This window comes from Physella acuta, unplaced genomic scaffold, assembly GCF_028476545.2.
Source record: "Physella acuta isolate Inbredline_101_S28 unplaced genomic scaffold, ASM2847654v3 ptg001353l, whole genome shotgun sequence".
NCBI classification, from domain to species: domain Eukaryota; kingdom Metazoa; phylum Mollusca; class Gastropoda; family Physidae; genus Physella; species Physella acuta.
In genome coordinates, this window is record NW_026732868.1 from 185 (window position 1) to 19,567 (window position 19,383).

A 19,383-nucleotide genomic window follows, 5' to 3' on the forward strand; every position below is an offset into this window, starting at 1 on the left:
TTTCTAGTTCCGCAACTGCACTAAAGAATTTAGGCTGTCGTGATCCAGCACATCTTTGTTTGATTATGGGATCTTCTTATTTCCTAACCACTTTTTCTTTAAATCAAGTTTTAAGTGGTTTTACTAACGGGAGAGAACTCAAGAATTGTTTTGTTAAAAATCCTTGCGGTGCGTAATTTATCCTTAGTTAATTAATCATTGAGCTTACTAGGTTGAGATTTTAGGTATCATAAATTAATTGCATCAGTCATAAAACCAGTTTATAAATTATTTTAAATTTGTATATTAAAATAAAAGATGGCATAACCGACCAACGCATTAACTTATTGATTAATTCCTTATACACTATTTGTTTCATCAATTACTTCTTTCTTTTAGCCTTGCTTTAGCTTAAAATCTTTATCACGAAGTTCTTTCCGAACGAGAGTATTTTCTTTATTTATAATCATTTAAATTAGGTTTACGCGTCTATTCGTGCACTCTAAAGGGATTATTGTTTGTTCGCTCTTTCAAACAATAGTCGAAATTACTGTAACATGTTCTCCTTCATCAAAATTTGGGTTCCAGAAAATAAGAGGTGCTACGGCACCGGAGCAGATAACAGACATCTGGATTTCTCTCACGTGACCTCGTTGATCGTGAGGACTCGGACAATAAATAAACGGGCAAGTTCTTGAACTGTTTTTTCTGCTTTCATCCGAGGTAGGAAACTTGCAGTATTTTATCCCACTTGGGGTGGTTCTTCATCAAACGCTTTTGAGTCTGTTGTTGATTTGTTAACTATAACTGTTTAATATTAATTAATTAATATCGATAATGAATTTTATTTATTTGTTATTGTGTTTCTAAATAAAAATGTAACATATTTTAGCAATCTAAGTAAATCTTTGATGGCTAATAACATTACAGGTTCTTTTGTAAAACTAAATGAAAATGTTACATAGTTTAGCCGTCAAAGTAAATCCTAGTTTGCTAATAACATTACATGTGAAAAGAATTTAAGGTCATAAGACAAATAAATCTATTTTTGTGTCCGTTGTACGTTTTCGACTGTTTAAAATCAACTATCATTTGTTAGTGTTAATTAAGCTTAGACTGAGGGGTTTCATCACGTGCGTGAAGTCACGCTTTATTAAACTATTCCATCACCATCCTCATCGCCATCGTCAATCCATCCTCAGAAAAAAGAAAGGTCCTTCTCATTATTATTGTTATTATTAAAATTTACAAAAAGGTTTTGAAACATGTAAAATAAAATTCAAAAAATTGATCTGTAAAAATATTTTTAAAGTGCTAGCCATGTCTTCTTCACTTGTCATCACATACGACGAACCTCCCCCACCACCCTACCCAGAACCCCAACATTCTCTAAATCAGTGTGATGTCATTTATGGAAACTCGTTCGCTATACAAGTAAAAGCCTTGTTGGGAGGGAGAAAGATCAATAGGATTATGAACATCTAATCAGAGTTTCTTCCAGGCATCTCTTCGGGGGAACAAAGCCCCCCCCCCGAAGAAAGTCTACCGCCCCCCCCCCCCAAATTTCAAGGCCCCCCCCCCCCCCCCCCCGGAGAAAAAAGTCTGGAAGAAACACTGCATCTAATTAAATACAATTATAATATGAACGTATAGGCTACACAAAAACGTAACAATCGAGCAGAATGAAAATAAGAAAAATTTTAATGCATATTTTAGATGTTTTTTATGGAGAAGCTTAATTTTGTTTTGACAATGTGTTCAATAAAATGTTTGACTTACAACTACAGTAAAAAGATACATTGATGTTCCAGGTACAAACAAAAAAATACAGTCGCCATGTCTTTCGTTGCCTACATTTCACTACTGTGCTTTGGTGAGTTATTACTATAACATAGTAAAGTATTGTATACGATTTCTTTTTAAACAGATCTTTGTTGTCGTATTAAATTCATACAAAAACAACAAGAATGACGCTACATTATTGACCTATTCAATTGCTAGCATTCAGTGGTGATTATGTTGAATAATAGGGCTGGTAAGTCTCGGTCTCTCTCACTAAAAATTTGAAATCTCGTTAGCCAGGGAGAGATATGCACTTTCAAATTAAATTCGCATTGATGACAAAAATATGCCTGTAACTTTTTCTAGGCACCGCTTTAAGATTTTAAATACCAAGAGTACTCAAAATGCAGCTATTACAACATTTTTACTAACAACAGAAGTAAATTAAGTATCGGTAGACATAGACTATCAATAATATAATATTATTATTTTAATTAAGTTTTGGCCAACTTGCCACGGATTCAAATAATAGGCAACAATACTCGTCTTTTAATGTAGGCTATATTTTTGTGTTAGGTAGCCTACATTTTCTAGTCTTATATAATCTTTCTTTACGAATTTTAATAACTTAAAAATGGGGGAAGTAACTTTTCTATTGATTCATTTTTTACCGATTTATTTAAAAAATATTTACATTTGGTTTTTAAAAAAAATAATAGTTGGGAAGTACGTAAACTAGAAGTTGGTGGCATACTTAGAAGCCTCATATTCGACATTTTTTCTGCATGTTCAATATTATTAAATAAAGTGAAAAATGGGACATAAATAAAGCGAAGTTACTCTAGCTTAATTATTTCACCAGCGGTGGCGTGTGCCCATCCAAGCACTAACGGAGATTCGGACAAGAGGAATCTCCTGGAACTTGGCACCCTGCTCGGTACCGTCACCGGAAATCCAGCCCTGGATTACAACGGATATGGATGCTACTGTGGATGGGGAGGCGCTGGTACCCCCGTTGACGCCGTGGATAGGTAAAATAATAGCTACATGTGTAGGGCCTATAATGGCTATTCCTTTGCTTCCGACATAATTATATTTTTTAATTAATGAAAAAGCGCATATATAAATTTAAGTCAGTACATATTCGTATACTTACTTCGTATACTTTTTATATTGTGTACAGTAATACATGATTTGTATTACACGCCACAATTTTTCGTCAAAAAAGCAACGTTCATAATGAATGTGTATCGGATGTTCAAGCTCCTATAATTAGCTTATTTAGAAAAACTAAAATATTGCATGACGATGAACATATATAGCATCTTACTTCGTGAATGACATTATGCAATTATGATTGTTAAACTTGTTTATATTTTCCTTTGTAACATGCAAAAGCTGTGATCGTCGTACGCGTCAATCTTTTTTTTTTATTAGTTTTTTTTTTTTACTAAACCTAAATATTCAATAATTTTTTTTTTTTTTTTTTTTTTTTTTTTTTTTTTTTTTAAAGTTTAGGGGAGATCACTCCCGGTTTATTTTTAAAGGTTTTTTTTTTATGAGTAAGTAAAATTTTTTTTTTTTTTTTTTTTTTTTTTTAGAGTAAAAGAAACCTGTAACTTTATTTAGGTTGTATATATTAAACAATAAAACAGGCATTACAGCAGCTATAGTCAGTAAAAAGCATCCGCTATTTCCAATTTTTTTTTTTTTTTTTTGTGTTTTTTTTTTTTTTTTTTTTTTTTTTTTTTTGTAATACTTTTATTTGCAATTAAAACAAGTACATCAACATAACATCAAATTTTTTAACATAATTTTGAACACCAAATGAAAACGAAAGGTTTTGCAAATGTACATAATGAATATTTACATGATGTCATGTATTTGATTATAAAAAAAATTGCAAAGGATGACAGTAAAAGGGGTGAAGGTCAAATGAAAGTGTCAGAAGTCTGGGTGGGGAGAGGAAAAAAAAATTTTTCAGAGAGGGTCAATGGGACAGTGAAGCATTTTCTATGTAGGGAAACAACTTAAGTTGACTAGTTGAAAGGGTGTTGTAGTGGTCGCAATGAGTTTTCAAAAGGTTGCAGTGTGAAAGATGAGGGGAAAGAGACAAGATTTAGAACTTTAAATAAGTTCTGGATATTGATGTTGCGGTGGGTGGTGGGGTCGTTGGAACAGTTAAAGGGATTGTGGGGTTATCATGTCTGAGGGTAAAGTGGATAGAGGGGGAGAGAGGAGGGGGTAGATTTTTTTTCTTTATTAATTCAATTGTTTTAAACATTTAAATCAGTAATAATAATATATTTGATATATTTTACATAGCATCAAAGACATGAACAATGAACATCAATTGCATATATAATAATCAAAGGGAAAAAATAAAATGGCATAAGAACTAGATTAAAATAAGGTGTGCAAACTAGGTTTCTCTTCACTGCTTAGTTTAGTGTGCTGCGGAGTCAAAAGTTCACACTGTAGCCATCCATGGACATAAATAGAAACGACCGTGGGAGAAGTGTCTCTGCAATCACGTACTGATCTATCATTCCAAAACTTTCCATGACATAAAATTGACCCTCGATGTATTGCTAAAGTGTTTTTTTTTTGGTTCAATGTTTTATTTACCTTTTTTATAATTAGATGAAATTTTAACAACATTGACATCGGTTTAGATACGAAACAGGTAAAGTCGCTATAATTCACCTGAGGTACAATGTGTTGCAGGTGTTGCCAGGTGCACGACCAGTGCTACGGTTCATTGAGCTCGTCTGGATGTTATCCCAAACTTGAGACCTACCACTACACATGCTCGGGCCACTCTTGTCATTGTAGTAAGTTCGATATATTAAATTATGATTATTTCCCAAATTAGTAAGTTGGATTTATTAAATTTCGATTATCTCCCATATTAGTAATTTCTATATACAATTAGCCTTGATAACCTCCCATCATTTAAGTTAGATAAATAAATGTGACTATCTCCTAGATGTCGAATGTGTTATGATTACCTCCCAGTTTAGTAAGTTAGATATAGAATTGTCATAACATCCCATATTAGTAAGATCTATGTACAAATTATTTTGAAAACTTCCAGTTTAATAAGTTCTTTATAGCATTTTGTGTCAACTCGTATTTACTTCCTCTGGGCATAAGCTATTACAACGCGTAATTTGCTTGTTTAAGGAATGTCATTTTAAATGTGTTTAATGTAGATTGAATTACAAATCCTTAAGTAGCCGTCACGTCCTATTTCAGACAGCCAAACATCTTCATGTGAGGACAGAACCTGTAAATGCGACATCGACTTCGCCAACTGTGTGGCCGCACATCCCTACAACGATAGGTACCACAACTACAACCACAACAACTGCTAGAACCTGAATCAACGAAAATAACCACACCAACTGCTAGCAACAAAAGACTTCTAATAAATGTTTCATATTTATCAAGAAAAACCAAAATCTTCGTACCTTTGTTCACATTTCTATACCTTGTATGCCAAATAGTTAAGTTATTTGTCTATTATTTTGTTTCATGAGTAACTCAAAACCAATACCAAAAAAATCTCAAATATTATATTTATTAATATAAATACAATACTATGCTATACACCATATATCACTATTGCATATTATGACTTTTATTGTTTTTCTCTCCCTGGCCATCCCGGTTGACTTCAAACTTATATTCGATACGAAAATATAAAAAAAAATAAGTGTAATCGATGGTTCCCGAACGGCTTTAATTTTTATAAAAGTAACTATAATTTTATCGCTTGCCATATTTAAAAAAAATTAAATTTACTACGATTACATGGACTTTTCATGTCTATTATTCCCAAAAATATAAAATTAAATTGTGTTTAATATCTTCAAAAAAATAATATCCCTGCACTTACCTTAACATTAGGAGACTCATGTTAAGGAAAGGAAAGACGGCTGGGTATAGGGCTCATTAGATCATTTGTCCTGAGATTATTGTCTGAGATCATTTGTCATGGAAACCCGCACGGATAGTAGGTTTACGATTAGGTTTTAGGGTTGATATTTAAACGACAGATGGTGACAAGGGGAGGGGGTTATGTCGTATATCTGAGCGGAAGGGGGCTTATTTAAAGGGTTAATTGATGGGGATAATTATGTGACGTCGTGTAGGGAATGACCTGAACATAATTGACAGGGGTAATGTCCGGTAACTTCAACATAAGCCACCACTACGTAACCCTGTAACAAGAAACAGGACAAGACTCTCTAACGGTAATTGGTGGCAGTTTTCTATCAAGCTTTTCTTCCGGGTGGGGGGGGGGGCATTTCAAAGCATGTCGACTCCCCTCCCGAAAGTTTTAAGTGCCCAAATTGTAAACTATATTTCGTTAAGTTTATATTCTTTCTGGTATTTCCCCCCCCCCCCCCCCCCCAACCCACACGTCGGGGCACGTAGGCTGCCCCCCGACTAAATGGAAAAAACATACATTTTTAATAGAAAGTATATAATTTAATTCGAAAATGTAGTTCTTTATTCCCCCCCCCCCCCCAAAGATAAGTTGTATTTCTTTTCATCAAGCAGGGGAAACAACTCAAGAAATCTTTAATTCAATATCTTAACCACATTTAACCTTTCTTTTTTGTAAACAAATTAACTTAACAAGTTAGCTTTATATGTAGATTTTATTATAAATTCAACATTCATAAAACTAACAGGCTGTCTTTAACTTTAGAATTTTTCTTTGAAAATTTGTTTGATAAAATGTAGTTACTTGAACAACCAACGCATATACTTATAGACTTTTTTATTATAAAAAATTAAGATGTCAATTTCATTGAATAGAGCAGTTTTAGTTAAAACAGTATTTATTGTGATGCTGCTAAATATCCCCACAGCTCAGTAAATGGCATCATATTGGCGGAGGATAACAAAAAAATAAAGATCTGACTAAATCATTACGTTATGTTGACTGCGTTCCTCTATTCCATGTGTCATTAGGTTTAGCACCCATGTTAGAAATCGCTCTTTTGCACGTTGATGCTTACTGTAAAAGTAAAGGATTGGTCATTGCTGGATATTATCAGGCAAATGAAAATTTGAATGAAAATGAAATGAATCATGTTTCTAAGACAGTGGGCAAGAAAGTTCAGGAGAATTTCCATGATGCTTGTGTCCTAATAATTGACAACAGGAAAGTAAAACCAGAAACAGTTTCCCAGCCATATAAAGTGTTTGCTCATAAAGAAAACGGATGGAAAGAAATAGAAAAGAAGAGCTCCTCAACAGAAGATGAGTTACAAAAAGAACAATGCCTCTACACCCTACTCAAGTCTGGAGCACAGCGACATGTAAAAGATTTTGACAACCATTTAGATGATGTTCGGAATGATTGGAGGAACTTGGAACTTAATGATATGATTGCTCGGTGTATATAACATTGCATCCATTCAGTTATGCAAATTTCATTTTGTAAGATATTAAAATAACTTTTGCATGTAAGTGGCCAGTGAGAGCTGTGAATGTCATAATTTAAAAAGGTGATTGCTTGTCTGTACATGAGTGTTACATTAAGACTATTGTTGCATAGGGAAGAACTCATTCTAAGTGTAATGCTTGTGTTTAACAAGTCTGTATGATGCTAGCATACCTCTTTTTTGTTATAAAATTTATTATATTCAGAATAAAGAATTGTTAAGTGTTGTTATTGATGGTTATCACATTTTCTTAAAATCTCTGTATGCAAACTTTATAGACACATTTCTTTTTCTCATAAACAAAAAGCATTTAATGTTTTGTAAAATTTTCGTTGGTTAAGAAAAATTGAAGACACTTTTTGTCCCAAATGTTAAAAAAGTGAAGTTTTAATATACAACTGATGTAGAAACAAAAAAAAGTCAATAAATGGTGAGGACCACTTAATTTAAAAAAAAAAAAAAACCTTAGTTATGTAAGAATGTTTACATTCTTTTGTGGACCTATAAAAATGGAAATCACATCATCAGAAATGTGAAACATAGCATTACAAAAGATTAATTATTAATATTTATTTGTTTATGTTCTATGGACCTTCTAATGTGATCATGCATTTACTTTTATAAATATTGCATTTGATTGTCTGGAAAATTGATGCAAAAAAAAAAAAAATCCCAGTTAATGACACAATATGCATTTAACATGTGAAATAAAAGAATCTTTAAAAAAAAAAAAAAAAAAAAAAAAAAAATTGTGAATCTTTCAACTAGTCAACTTAAGTTGTTTCCCTACATAGAAAATGCTTCACTGTCCCATTGACCCTCTCTGAAAAATTTCCTTTCCTCTCCCCACCTAGACTTCTGACACTTTCTTTTGACCTTCACCCCTTTTACTGTCATCCTTTGCAATTTTTTTTTATAATCAAATACATGACATCATGTAAATATTCATTATGTACATTTGCAAAACCTTTCGTATTCATTTGGTGTTCAAAATTATGTTAAAAAATAAATTTGATGTTGATGTACTTGTTTTAATTGCAAATAAAAGTATTAAAAAAATACATTGCAAAAAAAAAAAAAGAAAAAAAAAAAAGAAAAAAAAAAAAATTGTGAATGTTTTAGCCCCGAGAACACGAGGAAGTCCACAATTAGACTAACTTGAATCTAGAATAGCTCTAGAACAGGGGTCGGCAACCTGCGGCTCGCGAGCCGCATGCGGCTCTTTTGATATCAAGATGCATTCATCAGAAATAGTTGAAAAATATCCTAAACATGGTTAGAAGTAATGTAGCGTAACCAGCACAAGAAAAAGAAGTAGACAACAACAAAAGAGCCAGTATCTTCCAAGCAATATTTATTATTGGCACATCCCCAGGGAAACACCCCAAAAACTGACCCGCGCCGTAAGCATAGGCGCTATTTAGTTGTTTATTTTCTACTTTTCAGTAATTGATAATTTGTGAATTCGACACATACCCTCTCTCCTCCCCCCCTTCTCCCCGCCCCCGTGAAAGCAGCCGTCTGTGATGACTGTTTACAGACGATAATGAAAAGATCAAACAAAACTTCTTACCTCTCCTTAGTTTTCAAATTGTTTAAAAGCTAAATTATCTGCCCCTAAAAGCCGTAACTAACCCAACCCGGCTCTACAATTGCAAATATTCGGGGTGAACAACTGGTGGGGTGGGGGGTGGTTGCGATATGCCTAGAGAGCGGGGCAGGAATAACTAAGCGTGGTGGTGTCTCGCATGGTCCCCACATAGAGAATTATATATATAGAAGATTATTAAGCCCATAATCTATCAACCCACCCCACCAAAAAAGTAAACAAAGTTACTTTTCTATTTTCTGATCGTTGAATCACCATTTAATTACACAATTGTATTTTCAGGTTTAAACATAAAATTGTAATTATGTAAAATGTGTATTATGTATAAATAAACCTTCCAAAATGACATGACAGAAAGAAGGATTACTACTGTAAATCTGTATCAGTCCTCATAAGCCGATGATGAAAACTGTAAGCAAACATGTCAAGATAAACTGACACTGTAAATTACATTAGTGACGCAAAAAAATAATAATACTGAATATTGAATCCGTAACACAAAGTTCATTCTGAACCAGGTTGTTTACTCTCAATTTCATTATGTAAACTGTGTTCACTCTACATTTCGTACACTCTATAATGTATATGGTCTTTCGAACAAACCTCTTAATTACTGTAAAAAAAAACAGCTATTACATCAATTTGATACAACAGTATTAACTTTAATATGATCTCTCTCAGATAAACCTGGTTCCAGCAAATGAAAGTTTCTACAGCATCGGAGCAGATAACAGACATCTGGAGGTCTCCCATGTGACCCGGTGCATCGTGACGACACGGACAATATTTGAACACACCAGAAGTAGAACTGGGTTTTCTGATTCTACTCGAGGTAAGAAAACACGAGTCGATTTTTTATTAGCTTTTTATCATTAATATTTTGTTTGTCTTACTTCTTTCATTACACAAAGCTTTTGTGTGTGTCAACTAGCCTGACTCAAAAGTTAACGATAATGGTTCGCTAAATGTACTTAGCTTAGAAGACTTCTAGTTTCTTTTTTTTTCCTCTTATTTCTTCCATCATACAAAGCTTTTGTCTTGTATTAACTACCCTGACTCAAAAGTTAAATATACTTATCTTAGATGACTTGTTCTAGTTTACTTAAATAAAAGTTTCAAATACATTAGCAAATTGTAATTGGCAAAACAACAACATTGGTGTTAAAAAATCCTAATCAAAAGATGTAATTAGTATAATTAGTTTATTGTCTGTTCTGTGTGTGTTAAGGTTTAGTATCAAACACTCCTTGTTCAAGTCAAGAATAGAGTGTGGTGTTTATTCGTGATGGTGTTGCTACCCTCACAAAGCACTTAAGTTGCATTTTTTAAGGCTTCAATTAAACACAGGGGTGGGGGTCGTCTATAAACGGTAGCATGTGTTTTTATGTTTATTTACACACCCCCCTTCCCTCTCTTCGCTGTCACAAAAAAGTCGACCCTCCTAAAATTACATCTTGTTACAGCTTTAAGAACTAATAAAATTGTATTTATTTTCTGTTTTATGACAAGGTGATTTATTTTAAAATAATAATATAGATTTGTCCAGATAAATTATGTCGATCAATTTTTTTCTAATAAATTACAAAAATCCACAGGTACTAACAGTAGAGTCGCCATGTCTTTTCTTGTATACATATCGCTTGCGTGCTTAGGTGAGTTATAGTTAGGTGCCCTTATACTGTTCTTTTTTTTAAGGATACAAACGCAAAAAAAATAAAAACATGCTAATAAAATCAGTGGTTGGATATTGAAGGATTTCCAAAAACTTGTATAAAATTTTATAGAAGTTAAGTTGTGGTTAAAATTTAGCGCTAGATTGCCAACCCGAAAATCTCGAGTTCGGATCCCTTGCTTAAGTCATTAGGACGTCCCTGAGGCTACCAGCCTCTGACAGAAACCTGACTCATGTTAAGTAAAGGCTGCTGAGCATAATGCTGACCAAACTATCCTTCCATAAACCGAAGTCTTAGAACTAGTTGAACTCTTCTTAGTTTGATCACGAACCGCCTGGTTCAAAAGTGTTATTTTATATTGGTAAAAACAATAGTTTTAAAGGAAAGTAACTCTTATGTTAATTCTCTCACCAGCTATGGCCTACGCCCACCCCAGCAATGGCGGCCAATCGGACAAGAGGGATCTGCTACAACTTGGAATACTCCTCGGCACCGTCACCGGAAACGCAGCCCTGAATTACAACGGATATGGATGCTTTTGTGGAGAGGGAGGCTTTGGTACCCCCGTTGACGAAGTGGATAGGTAAAATAATAGAATTGCGTATAGTTACGTTCCTTACATGTCCCCTGATTGCATGTGTCTGTTGTGTGTGCTCGAACGACAGATACCCTCCTTTGTGTGTATAGTTGTTACCCAAGGTTGAGTGTGTTTAGATGGAGCGAGAAGTTCTCACGGGAGGTGTGTCTGTAGTAATGTGTATACGAGCTTGAAATGGATTTTAAAAGACAGTAAACAAAACACATGCATCACACACACGTTCAAATATACAAATTGTATTTAATAATTGGCTAAGTAAGTCAGTCTATAACTCGAGCGTGTAAAGGAGAACAACCAAAGTATACAGAAAATTGATTAACCCAAGTAAACTGATGGTGAGTGTCAGACCATACCGACCATAAAACGATTAATATCATTTTCATCGACTGACCTGAGATGACGTGTATTGCAGGTGTTGCCAGGTGCATGACGATTGCTACGATGCACTGAGTGTCCACGGTTGTAATCCTAAAGCCGTGACCTATCATTACACCTGCTCTGGGCATAATTGTCACTGTAGTAAGTTATTTTCAAAATTTGATTATCTCCCTTTAGTTTACAGACCTTTAAAAATAATATTTACTTTTAGCTGTCTTTTTTTTTTTGTTTAATTCGGAAATTAACTTTTGGAGTATAGTTTATTTGTTTCCGTGACCTCGGCATAAGAAAAGATTATGCAGTCAGCACTATGCCCAGCTGCCTTTTGGTAAAGTAAGCTAGGTACATCTCAGAGTAGGGTAGACTCAGGGACGGTTGTCGGATTCAGGCCTGGTACCCGAAATTGGCTACATCGGGTTAGAAATCACACGCTCTACCTTACGACCACGCCTTCCCTTTTACTTGTAAGTTTATATTATCATAAACGTCTGTCCCTTGTTACTTACTCCTTCCTTTTCACTACATCCTTGTGTGGTTGGTTATGAATAGCAAACGTTCTGCTTTGAGTCTCTACTGTGGACAGATACTTGTGTCATCTTAGGATAGATGTAAATATAACTAGTGGCATAGCAGGATTTTGTTAGAGGCTGATGGAGGATTGACATACGAAATACTGTATTTCACTTTTTAATTTCTCAAAAGTAAAAAAAAAGATATCATTAATTTGTGTTCTCATCGTCATTATCACCACCATTATCATCATTTCTGTGGATCCCTTTGCCTAGCATAGGGACGCAAACACACCTATCTAACGTACTGAATTTTGTGCGAATCCTACACATTACGGCAGCTTTTGCTTCATTACAACTGAAATTGTCCAACTTTGTTTTGGCCTGCTTACTCTCCTCTTTCCTTGGGGATTCGAATCTAGCCTTTCTGTTCTATGATATATGATATTAAAATAGACCATTGCCCATTCTTTCAGACACCCACACATCTTCGTGTGCGGACAGAGCGTGCACGTGCGACATCGACTTCGCCAACTGCGTCGCCGCACAACCATACGACGGCAGGTTCTACCACTACAACCACGACAACTGCTAGTGCATCAATCGACTGCAAAGACTTGACGCTACAGCAACAGCCACGCTAACAACTAGGAATTGTAGCAACAGAGACTTCTTAGAAATACTTTATATTGATCATGAACAACAAAAATCTTAGTGCCTTTAACCATTTATCTCATTGTACAACAGTAAAACAAAACTTCACACATAAAGCGAATTGTATTTTTAATCCTTTATCATAATGCAAAATAATAACATAAATAGCCATGTTTAAAAAGAAATACTTATACCGTTTGTTTTTTAACAATTTTTTTTCTAAAATACAGACTAAGTTCGGTCAACATAGAGTATTTGAATCAATGTCTATTGCAATTTATTAATTTTTCTCAAACGTGAAATAAAGGCTTAAGTACTGTTTCTAACATATTTTTATTAAATGCAAAATACCTCAACCCCCCCCCCCCCCCCACATCGTCATGTATGTTGATAGACGCCCCCCCCCCCCCATTTTGGGGCGTAAATAGATAGTTAGCCCCCAGCACCAGAATGGGCCACTGCGCCCGTGAAACTTGCTGGTCGGTAACATTTAATTGTGCTATAAGAAATCTACAATTTCGCAATTAACAAAGCAAGAAAAAGAGTAATAATATTTTTATACTGCTTTGAGCTAAGCAGTTCATAAAAAAAATAAAAAAAATAAACGTGCCTTTAATATTTCTTAAATTATTGCACTTTGAAAATATTTTGGAATAAATTAACATAAAATGTTTCGTTATTACGATTTATTTACATAAGCACATTACTGAGCACCAGATAAATATATTAGTTTCAAAAGTAAATTATATTTTTTTATTAAAATAAAGTATTTAAATGGCTAGACAAGTGTATGAGATTAGGACATGATACTGTTATATCGTTCAACAAAACATTTAACCTGTTAACACATAGCTGCATCCTTCACGGCGCAGTACTTGTCCTTGATTTTTTTCATCGTCAAACTAGGTCTGGTTTTTTGTTGTAAGTTGTTTTTGTTGTTTGTTTGTTTGTTGTTGTTTTTTTTTTTAGTGGATGAAAAAAAATTAATATTTTGGGCCAAAATCAAACAATTGTATTTTGATTCTATTTTCAAAAAATAAAATATGTTTAAAGTGCTTTATTAGTATTTGCAAATCTGTGTATTTAGATTGTACTTTCGAAAAATAAATTATTGTTATAGTACTTTTTAAGTATTTGCAACCTTATTGTATAGCAATTTAAAAAATAACTTTGAAAATGGAGATGTTTGGTAGAAGCATAAAAAAAATATGCTCTTACATTAAAGAAAGGGTAGGACTCCAAAAATAAAAATAGAATAACCATTTAATTACTAAATTAAATAATTCTAGGACATTTCCACCCACTAAATTAACACCTAACATGATATTGGACCCCATCTCGCAGATACCAATTAGACACAATAAAGCCTCCTAACTTCTAATAATGTCCTTCTATTTTCATTCAATAGAAGTTCTATTGAATGAAAAGGGAAGGACAGAGGACGAAATCTTGCTTTTTGCCTATACATTTTATAAATTGTCGAACACGGGTAAACGGCTTATCCCTAATAATGATTAAACAAACATTCCTTTTTATGATTACGTAATTCAATGAGCTTTGAGAATGTTGGCGGGAATTTCTAGCTTGACACTAGACAAGTGCCATGAGTGGGTAACAATTCCCAAATAAAAAGTCCCAGGAAAAATGGCCATTTGAAAAAAAAAGTAACAAGAAAAAAGAAATTCAGATGCATTAATACAACTATCAGCATGTACAATTAACAAGTGTAAATGTTAAACAGCCACCAATAACAAAATATCCTTATTACATTCATAACAAGCAATTTTTCTTTGCAATTATTCAGCTATAGCAGCTAGTAACTTAATGTACACAACTTTAAAATATTCATTGCAGTAATAGTGATTGTTTCCAAGCTCGGTAGCATGTATCTTTAGTTTTTTAGATTATGTTACTTTGATCTTTTTTCCAGTTTTTTCTTTTTATTATTAGTAAAGAAAGTACTAAATAAATGTAATACATTTACTTTAAGTTGCTGACATCAATTAGTGAGATTATAGTTAACAGGCAGATTAGCTTAGTTACTTCACATAGATTTAAAGATTAAAAGTAAAACACCACAATGACTAAAATATTTTGAAAATCAGGTGATATTATATTGACATATATAGTTCTTTTTAGTATGCAGGATAATACTGTCTTACTGGATGCATATATTATAAAGATAGCTGCCCAAAACAGAGTCAGGTGGAGAGGTGTGGTTACAGCCCGTTGCCCCCAGGGTCCACAAAGGAAGAAGAAAGGTAATACAGAGATGTTAATAATATTTATCAGGCATTATTTAGCATACAACAAGATAACATTAATTTCAACAATAACTTTTAAAGCCAATGAACATTGAGACAGATGATAAAAATCAGCAAGACTGCTCAAACATCAAAAAATTACAAGCAGTGTTCGCTATAGTGTTTGATTGTTCTAGAAAAAAAACCATAGTGGGTATTAACAAAATCTGTATTTCTTGAACAGAAAACAAATACTTAAAACAAAACATTTGTTAGTAAAACAACTAAAATATCAGTGTTAAAAGAAATTTTAGGTGACTAGGCCTAATTTGTGAGAGAATATTCTTAAGATACAATCCATCAAAAGCATTTCTTTCCAGAAATTAATTCTATTTTTATAATATTACCATATTTTTCTATTCACTATAAAATACCATTTTATTCCTTCAAGTGGATTTTCTGATGTCTAGATAAGCTATACCTTTGACCAAACTTTTTATGGCAAATATCACATTCATGTTGTTTTTCTAAAGTATGATTTTTTTTGTGCTTATTTAGAGAACTCTTGTGAAAAAAAGTTTTCTGACACACATCACATTCAAGCTCTTGAAGTTCAGAATGAATTTTCTTATGCTGCAATAATTTACCTTTCAGAGCAAATTTTTTATCACAAACATCACATTTGTATGGTTTTTCTAAAGAGTGTATACTACTATGTCTTGATAAAAGATGTTTTTCAATAAATTGTTTATGACAGACTTCACATTCATATGGCTTTTCTTTAGAATGTACTTTTTTATGCTTATTTAAAGCAGTTTTGTGAAGAAATCTTTTACAGCAAACATCACATTCATGCTGCTTAACTTCGGAATGACTAGCTAAATGCTTTAATAAACTAAATTTCAGAGAAAACTTTTTAGGACACATGGAACATTCATATGGCTTTTCTCCAGAATGAATTTTTTTATGTTGAGAGATAGACTTTAGAGAAAAAATTTTATGACAAACATCACATTCTTGTCTCTCTCCTGTGTGAATTATCACATGTTTTTTAATGCTATCCATATGTGCTAATTTTCTATTACACATATCACAGTTGTAAGTCTTCTTATTTTTTTGTATTGATTGTTTGTGCATAAACTTAAGATTTAGTGATCTCATATTAAACTCTGGTTCCAAAAGAGAAGAGTGTTCATGATAAATAATTGAATTCTGTGAACTACTTAGCTGCATGATTGGACCATGTGGTGCTTCATCCTCAGAAGTTGAACCTGTTGATACATCAGCCTCCATCTCATTAAAAATTGAATATGTTGAAACCTCTTGCTTAATATCACCCATAGCTAATATGGCATCTTGAGAAGTTGATAAGGTTGATATATCTGGCTTGATATCCTCATCATTTGAAAAGTTAGTAAAAACATCAGAATCAATATCCTTATTTGATCCATATTTACCCAGTAATGGCAAGCTATGTTCTCTTTCCATTTCTCTTTAGCTCTAGACTGGTATCTAAAAATTTCAAAATTTTGATTTTTAAAGTCAAAGACAATATTAAGTAATGCTCAATTTTAAATAATTTACTTATGGTAAACAGACATATGGGGAAGCATCATGTAAAAAATTTTTACAGTAAACTGTGGAAGGTCATACCACAGACAAAAAGCCTACAACTTATGCATTGGAGATTTTAAAAATATAATATTCCAGCTGTTATAATCAGTGTCAAAAATAATCTATATATATAATTCACTTCTGGGAGACGCAAGAAAACAAGCTGTAAGCGCGCTCCCTACCTCCCCACCCCTACATGGTCTGGTGAGCTGTGGTTCACGCTAAATGTTTGTTTACATTCGTAGAGCCGGGTTTAGTGACGGCTATTAGGGGCAGATAATTTAGTTTGAAATAATTTTAAACTATGGGGAGGTAACTAAGAGGAGGCTGCTTTCACGAGGGGGGGGTGTAGGGTAGGGGTTGGGGGAAAGGAGGGTGGGGGTAGTATTGTCCTTAGCGACCTACTGATAGTGTTCTAAAGCAAATATTTTCAGTGGCAGCATTGGTACTGTCGATTTCACAAATTATGAATTACTGAAAAGTAGAAAATAAAACAACTAAATAGCGGTGTATGATATGCCGCAGGTCGGCTCGTAATAAATAATACAAATAAGCCTAACTAACAAGAAGTAGATCTAGATATAGTAAAATATAACTAAGTAAGACTGTAGAACATACAGTAGGCCCCCTTTAGCTAAAGTACAGAGTGAAAAGATACCTACATAGAATACATAGATACTAGATCTAGGTTGAAATGAATTAATCTAGAATAATTTTAGACTAACTTTAGTATTTAAGACTTCCACTAAGCCACTGAGTTAGACTGAGTAGATCTAGATCTAGATTCTAATCTCCCTTACTCTAGCCTAGACCAAAATTTATCAGCTAAGTAAGTCAAAGTCTAGTAGTTAGACTACTAGATCTCTAAGATCTGGTTCAAAATCTAGTCACTAGATTCTAGTAATCATTCTAGTATGTAGATCTAGATCTAGAAGTGAATCTCAGAATCTTGACTTGACTTAGTCCTCATTGCTCCTTATGGAACATAGGGCCTCCACCATTTCCTTCCATTTCGTCCGATCCCAGGCTATTAATTTTGCAATCTCCCAAGACATCCCTGTTGGCTTCAGTAATCTCAGAATCTAGTGTCTACTTTTTTTTTATTTACTACTAGATCTAGTAGTAGATCTAGTACTAGATTAGAATTGCCTATAAATCTAGATCTTTGTAGTCTAAGATACACTACAGCTAGTTAGTAAATAAACCAACTACTAAATCTAGATTCTAGATTTTATTACTAACAAACTAGATTCTACTACTGTCTACTAGACTTAAATTCTAGTACTAGATCTAGATTCTAGACTCTAGATCTAGAATCTAGATCTAGCCTAGATCTAGAACTAGAATGGAAGTGCCTATTCGGACTCAGGTCCTAAGATAGCCCCGGCCCCTAACCCTAGACGCACCTGTCCTAAGTGAGCCTGGCCCTAACTGTAACTAGAACTAGATCTAGTTCTAGATTCTAGATCTAGATCTAAGTCCTAAACTGAGTAAACTTAAAACTCCTAGATCTAGATTATTCTAGATATAGATCTAGATCTACCTAAAAAAGGCAGGGCCTAATTTTTTTTTAAATCCTAAATCTGCTAACTGCTAAAGACTAAAGTTAAATTAGTTAGGCCCTAAAGTTAAATAAATTAATAAAGGCTAAAACTTACTAATCCCAATCATTGAATCAATTGTATAAAAATTACTTAGGCCTACTCGTCTTACTTGTTTCAAAAGTTTGATTATAGATCTAGATATCTAGATCTAGATCTAGATGCTCGATCTAGAATCTAGTTAAGTAAGAGTAGATTTCAGTAGAGCTTAAACTATCAAACTGGAGTTTACTTCCAAAACTTGGCCTCACACTGCTTTCATTTATTTTGATCTATTTATATCTGGCTGAAATTTAAAAGCAGAATCGCATTTTTATTGTGTATACTAATTTATGAAAGCTCATCTCCTTTGTCAGCTTAGACTTCTGGCACTTGTAACAATATTCTACGCAATTAAAGAGAAAAGACATATTATTTGTGACGGAAAATACAGTTTTGCATTTCTTTAAAATAAAAATTACAAAAACCACGACACTAATTACTTATGTATCAACGTGTGAGTGCACTCAGTGTTTTTTCTTAAATTAAAACAAATTACAACTTCATGTCATGTGTGTAAGTGCATTAGTGTGTTTTGTGAAATCAGTGTTGTTTTATCTCTGCTATAGGCCCTCTTAACATTCAGTTGGCCAAAAGAATATAAAACATGAAAGCTTTGCAGAAGTAATGGTGTCTCGTGTTATGGTTATTTTTATGTTGTTTTTTTTTATTCATATAATTAAATACATTTCCTATTTATACAATGTCATTCTTTAGTAAGTACTTTATATAAAAAAATAATTAAGAGAAGTAATTGCTTTTCAATTTGTTTAGTACAAATCTATTAATAGGAGCTTATGAGCACCCCTATTTGACTATTAAAAAAATGGAAATATGTCATGGAAGTGGTTTGAACGTTTGCTTATCTTTGCTAAGTTTAATTGTAGGTGAAAAATGACTCGGCTTTCACAGTGGTTTAAAAAGAAAGGGAAAAAGAATTTACAAGAGCGTGGGGTGGTGTCTTTGAATAAAGATAATCCAACCGCAGCTACAGTAATCGTTTTACAAAACAACCATCAAGTCAAAAATGCAAGAAAAATAGATAATTTTTAACTATAGAAAAAATATATTATGGTCTGCTGTGGGCCCCTAAATGTCGTGCCCCCCCCCAACCCCCCCCCCCCCCCCCCACCTCCCCCCCCCCCCCCCCACGCATTGCGGGGTCTGGTGTCACTGTAGTTCCGCCCCTGAGTGCACTAAACTTAAACAAATGATTATTCATTTTGTATGAGTTCCATGCAA

The 19,383-nt window shown here is 33.6% G+C and overlaps 3 protein-coding genes and 1 pseudogene across 3 annotated transcripts; 3 read left to right on the forward strand and 1 right to left on the reverse strand.

The window, feature by feature from the left end:
* The first annotated feature begins 681 nt into the window (after nucleotides 1–681).
* On the forward strand, nucleotides 682–5,225 carry LOC131926947 (basic phospholipase A2 PA-5). The gene is made up of 5 exons (XM_059282555.1): nucleotides 682–702; nucleotides 1,791–1,852; nucleotides 2,624–2,792; nucleotides 4,489–4,595; nucleotides 5,020–5,225. The coding sequence occupies exons 2-5, from the start codon at nucleotides 1,816–1,818 to the stop codon at nucleotides 5,136–5,138; spliced, it is 432 nt and encodes a 143-aa protein (XP_059138538.1). The 5' UTR covers nucleotides 682–702; nucleotides 1,791–1,815; the 3' UTR covers nucleotides 5,139–5,225.
* A 455-nt stretch (nucleotides 5,226–5,680) lies between these two features.
* On the forward strand, nucleotides 5,681–7,595 carry LOC131926946 (ER membrane protein complex subunit 8-like; annotated as a pseudogene).
* A 1,972-nt stretch (nucleotides 7,596–9,567) lies between these two features.
* LOC131926951 (acidic phospholipase A2) lies at nucleotides 9,568–12,760 on the forward strand. The gene is made up of 5 exons (XM_059282559.1): nucleotides 9,568–9,664; nucleotides 10,428–10,484; nucleotides 10,920–11,088; nucleotides 11,516–11,622; nucleotides 12,467–12,760. Exons 2-5 carry the CDS (start codon nucleotides 10,448–10,450, stop codon nucleotides 12,583–12,585), a joined length of 432 nt encoding a protein of 143 aa, XP_059138542.1. The 5' UTR covers nucleotides 9,568–9,664; nucleotides 10,428–10,447; the 3' UTR covers nucleotides 12,586–12,760.
* Nucleotides 12,761–15,318: 2,558 nt separating this feature from the next.
* Nucleotides 15,319–16,375, reverse strand: LOC131926949 (gastrula zinc finger protein XlCGF52.1-like). The gene has a single exon (XM_059282557.1). The coding sequence runs from the start codon at nucleotides 16,373–16,375 to the stop codon at nucleotides 15,326–15,328; it is 1,050 nt and encodes a 349-aa protein (XP_059138540.1). The 3' UTR covers nucleotides 15,319–15,325.
* Nucleotides 16,376–19,383: the final 3,008 nt, after the last annotated feature.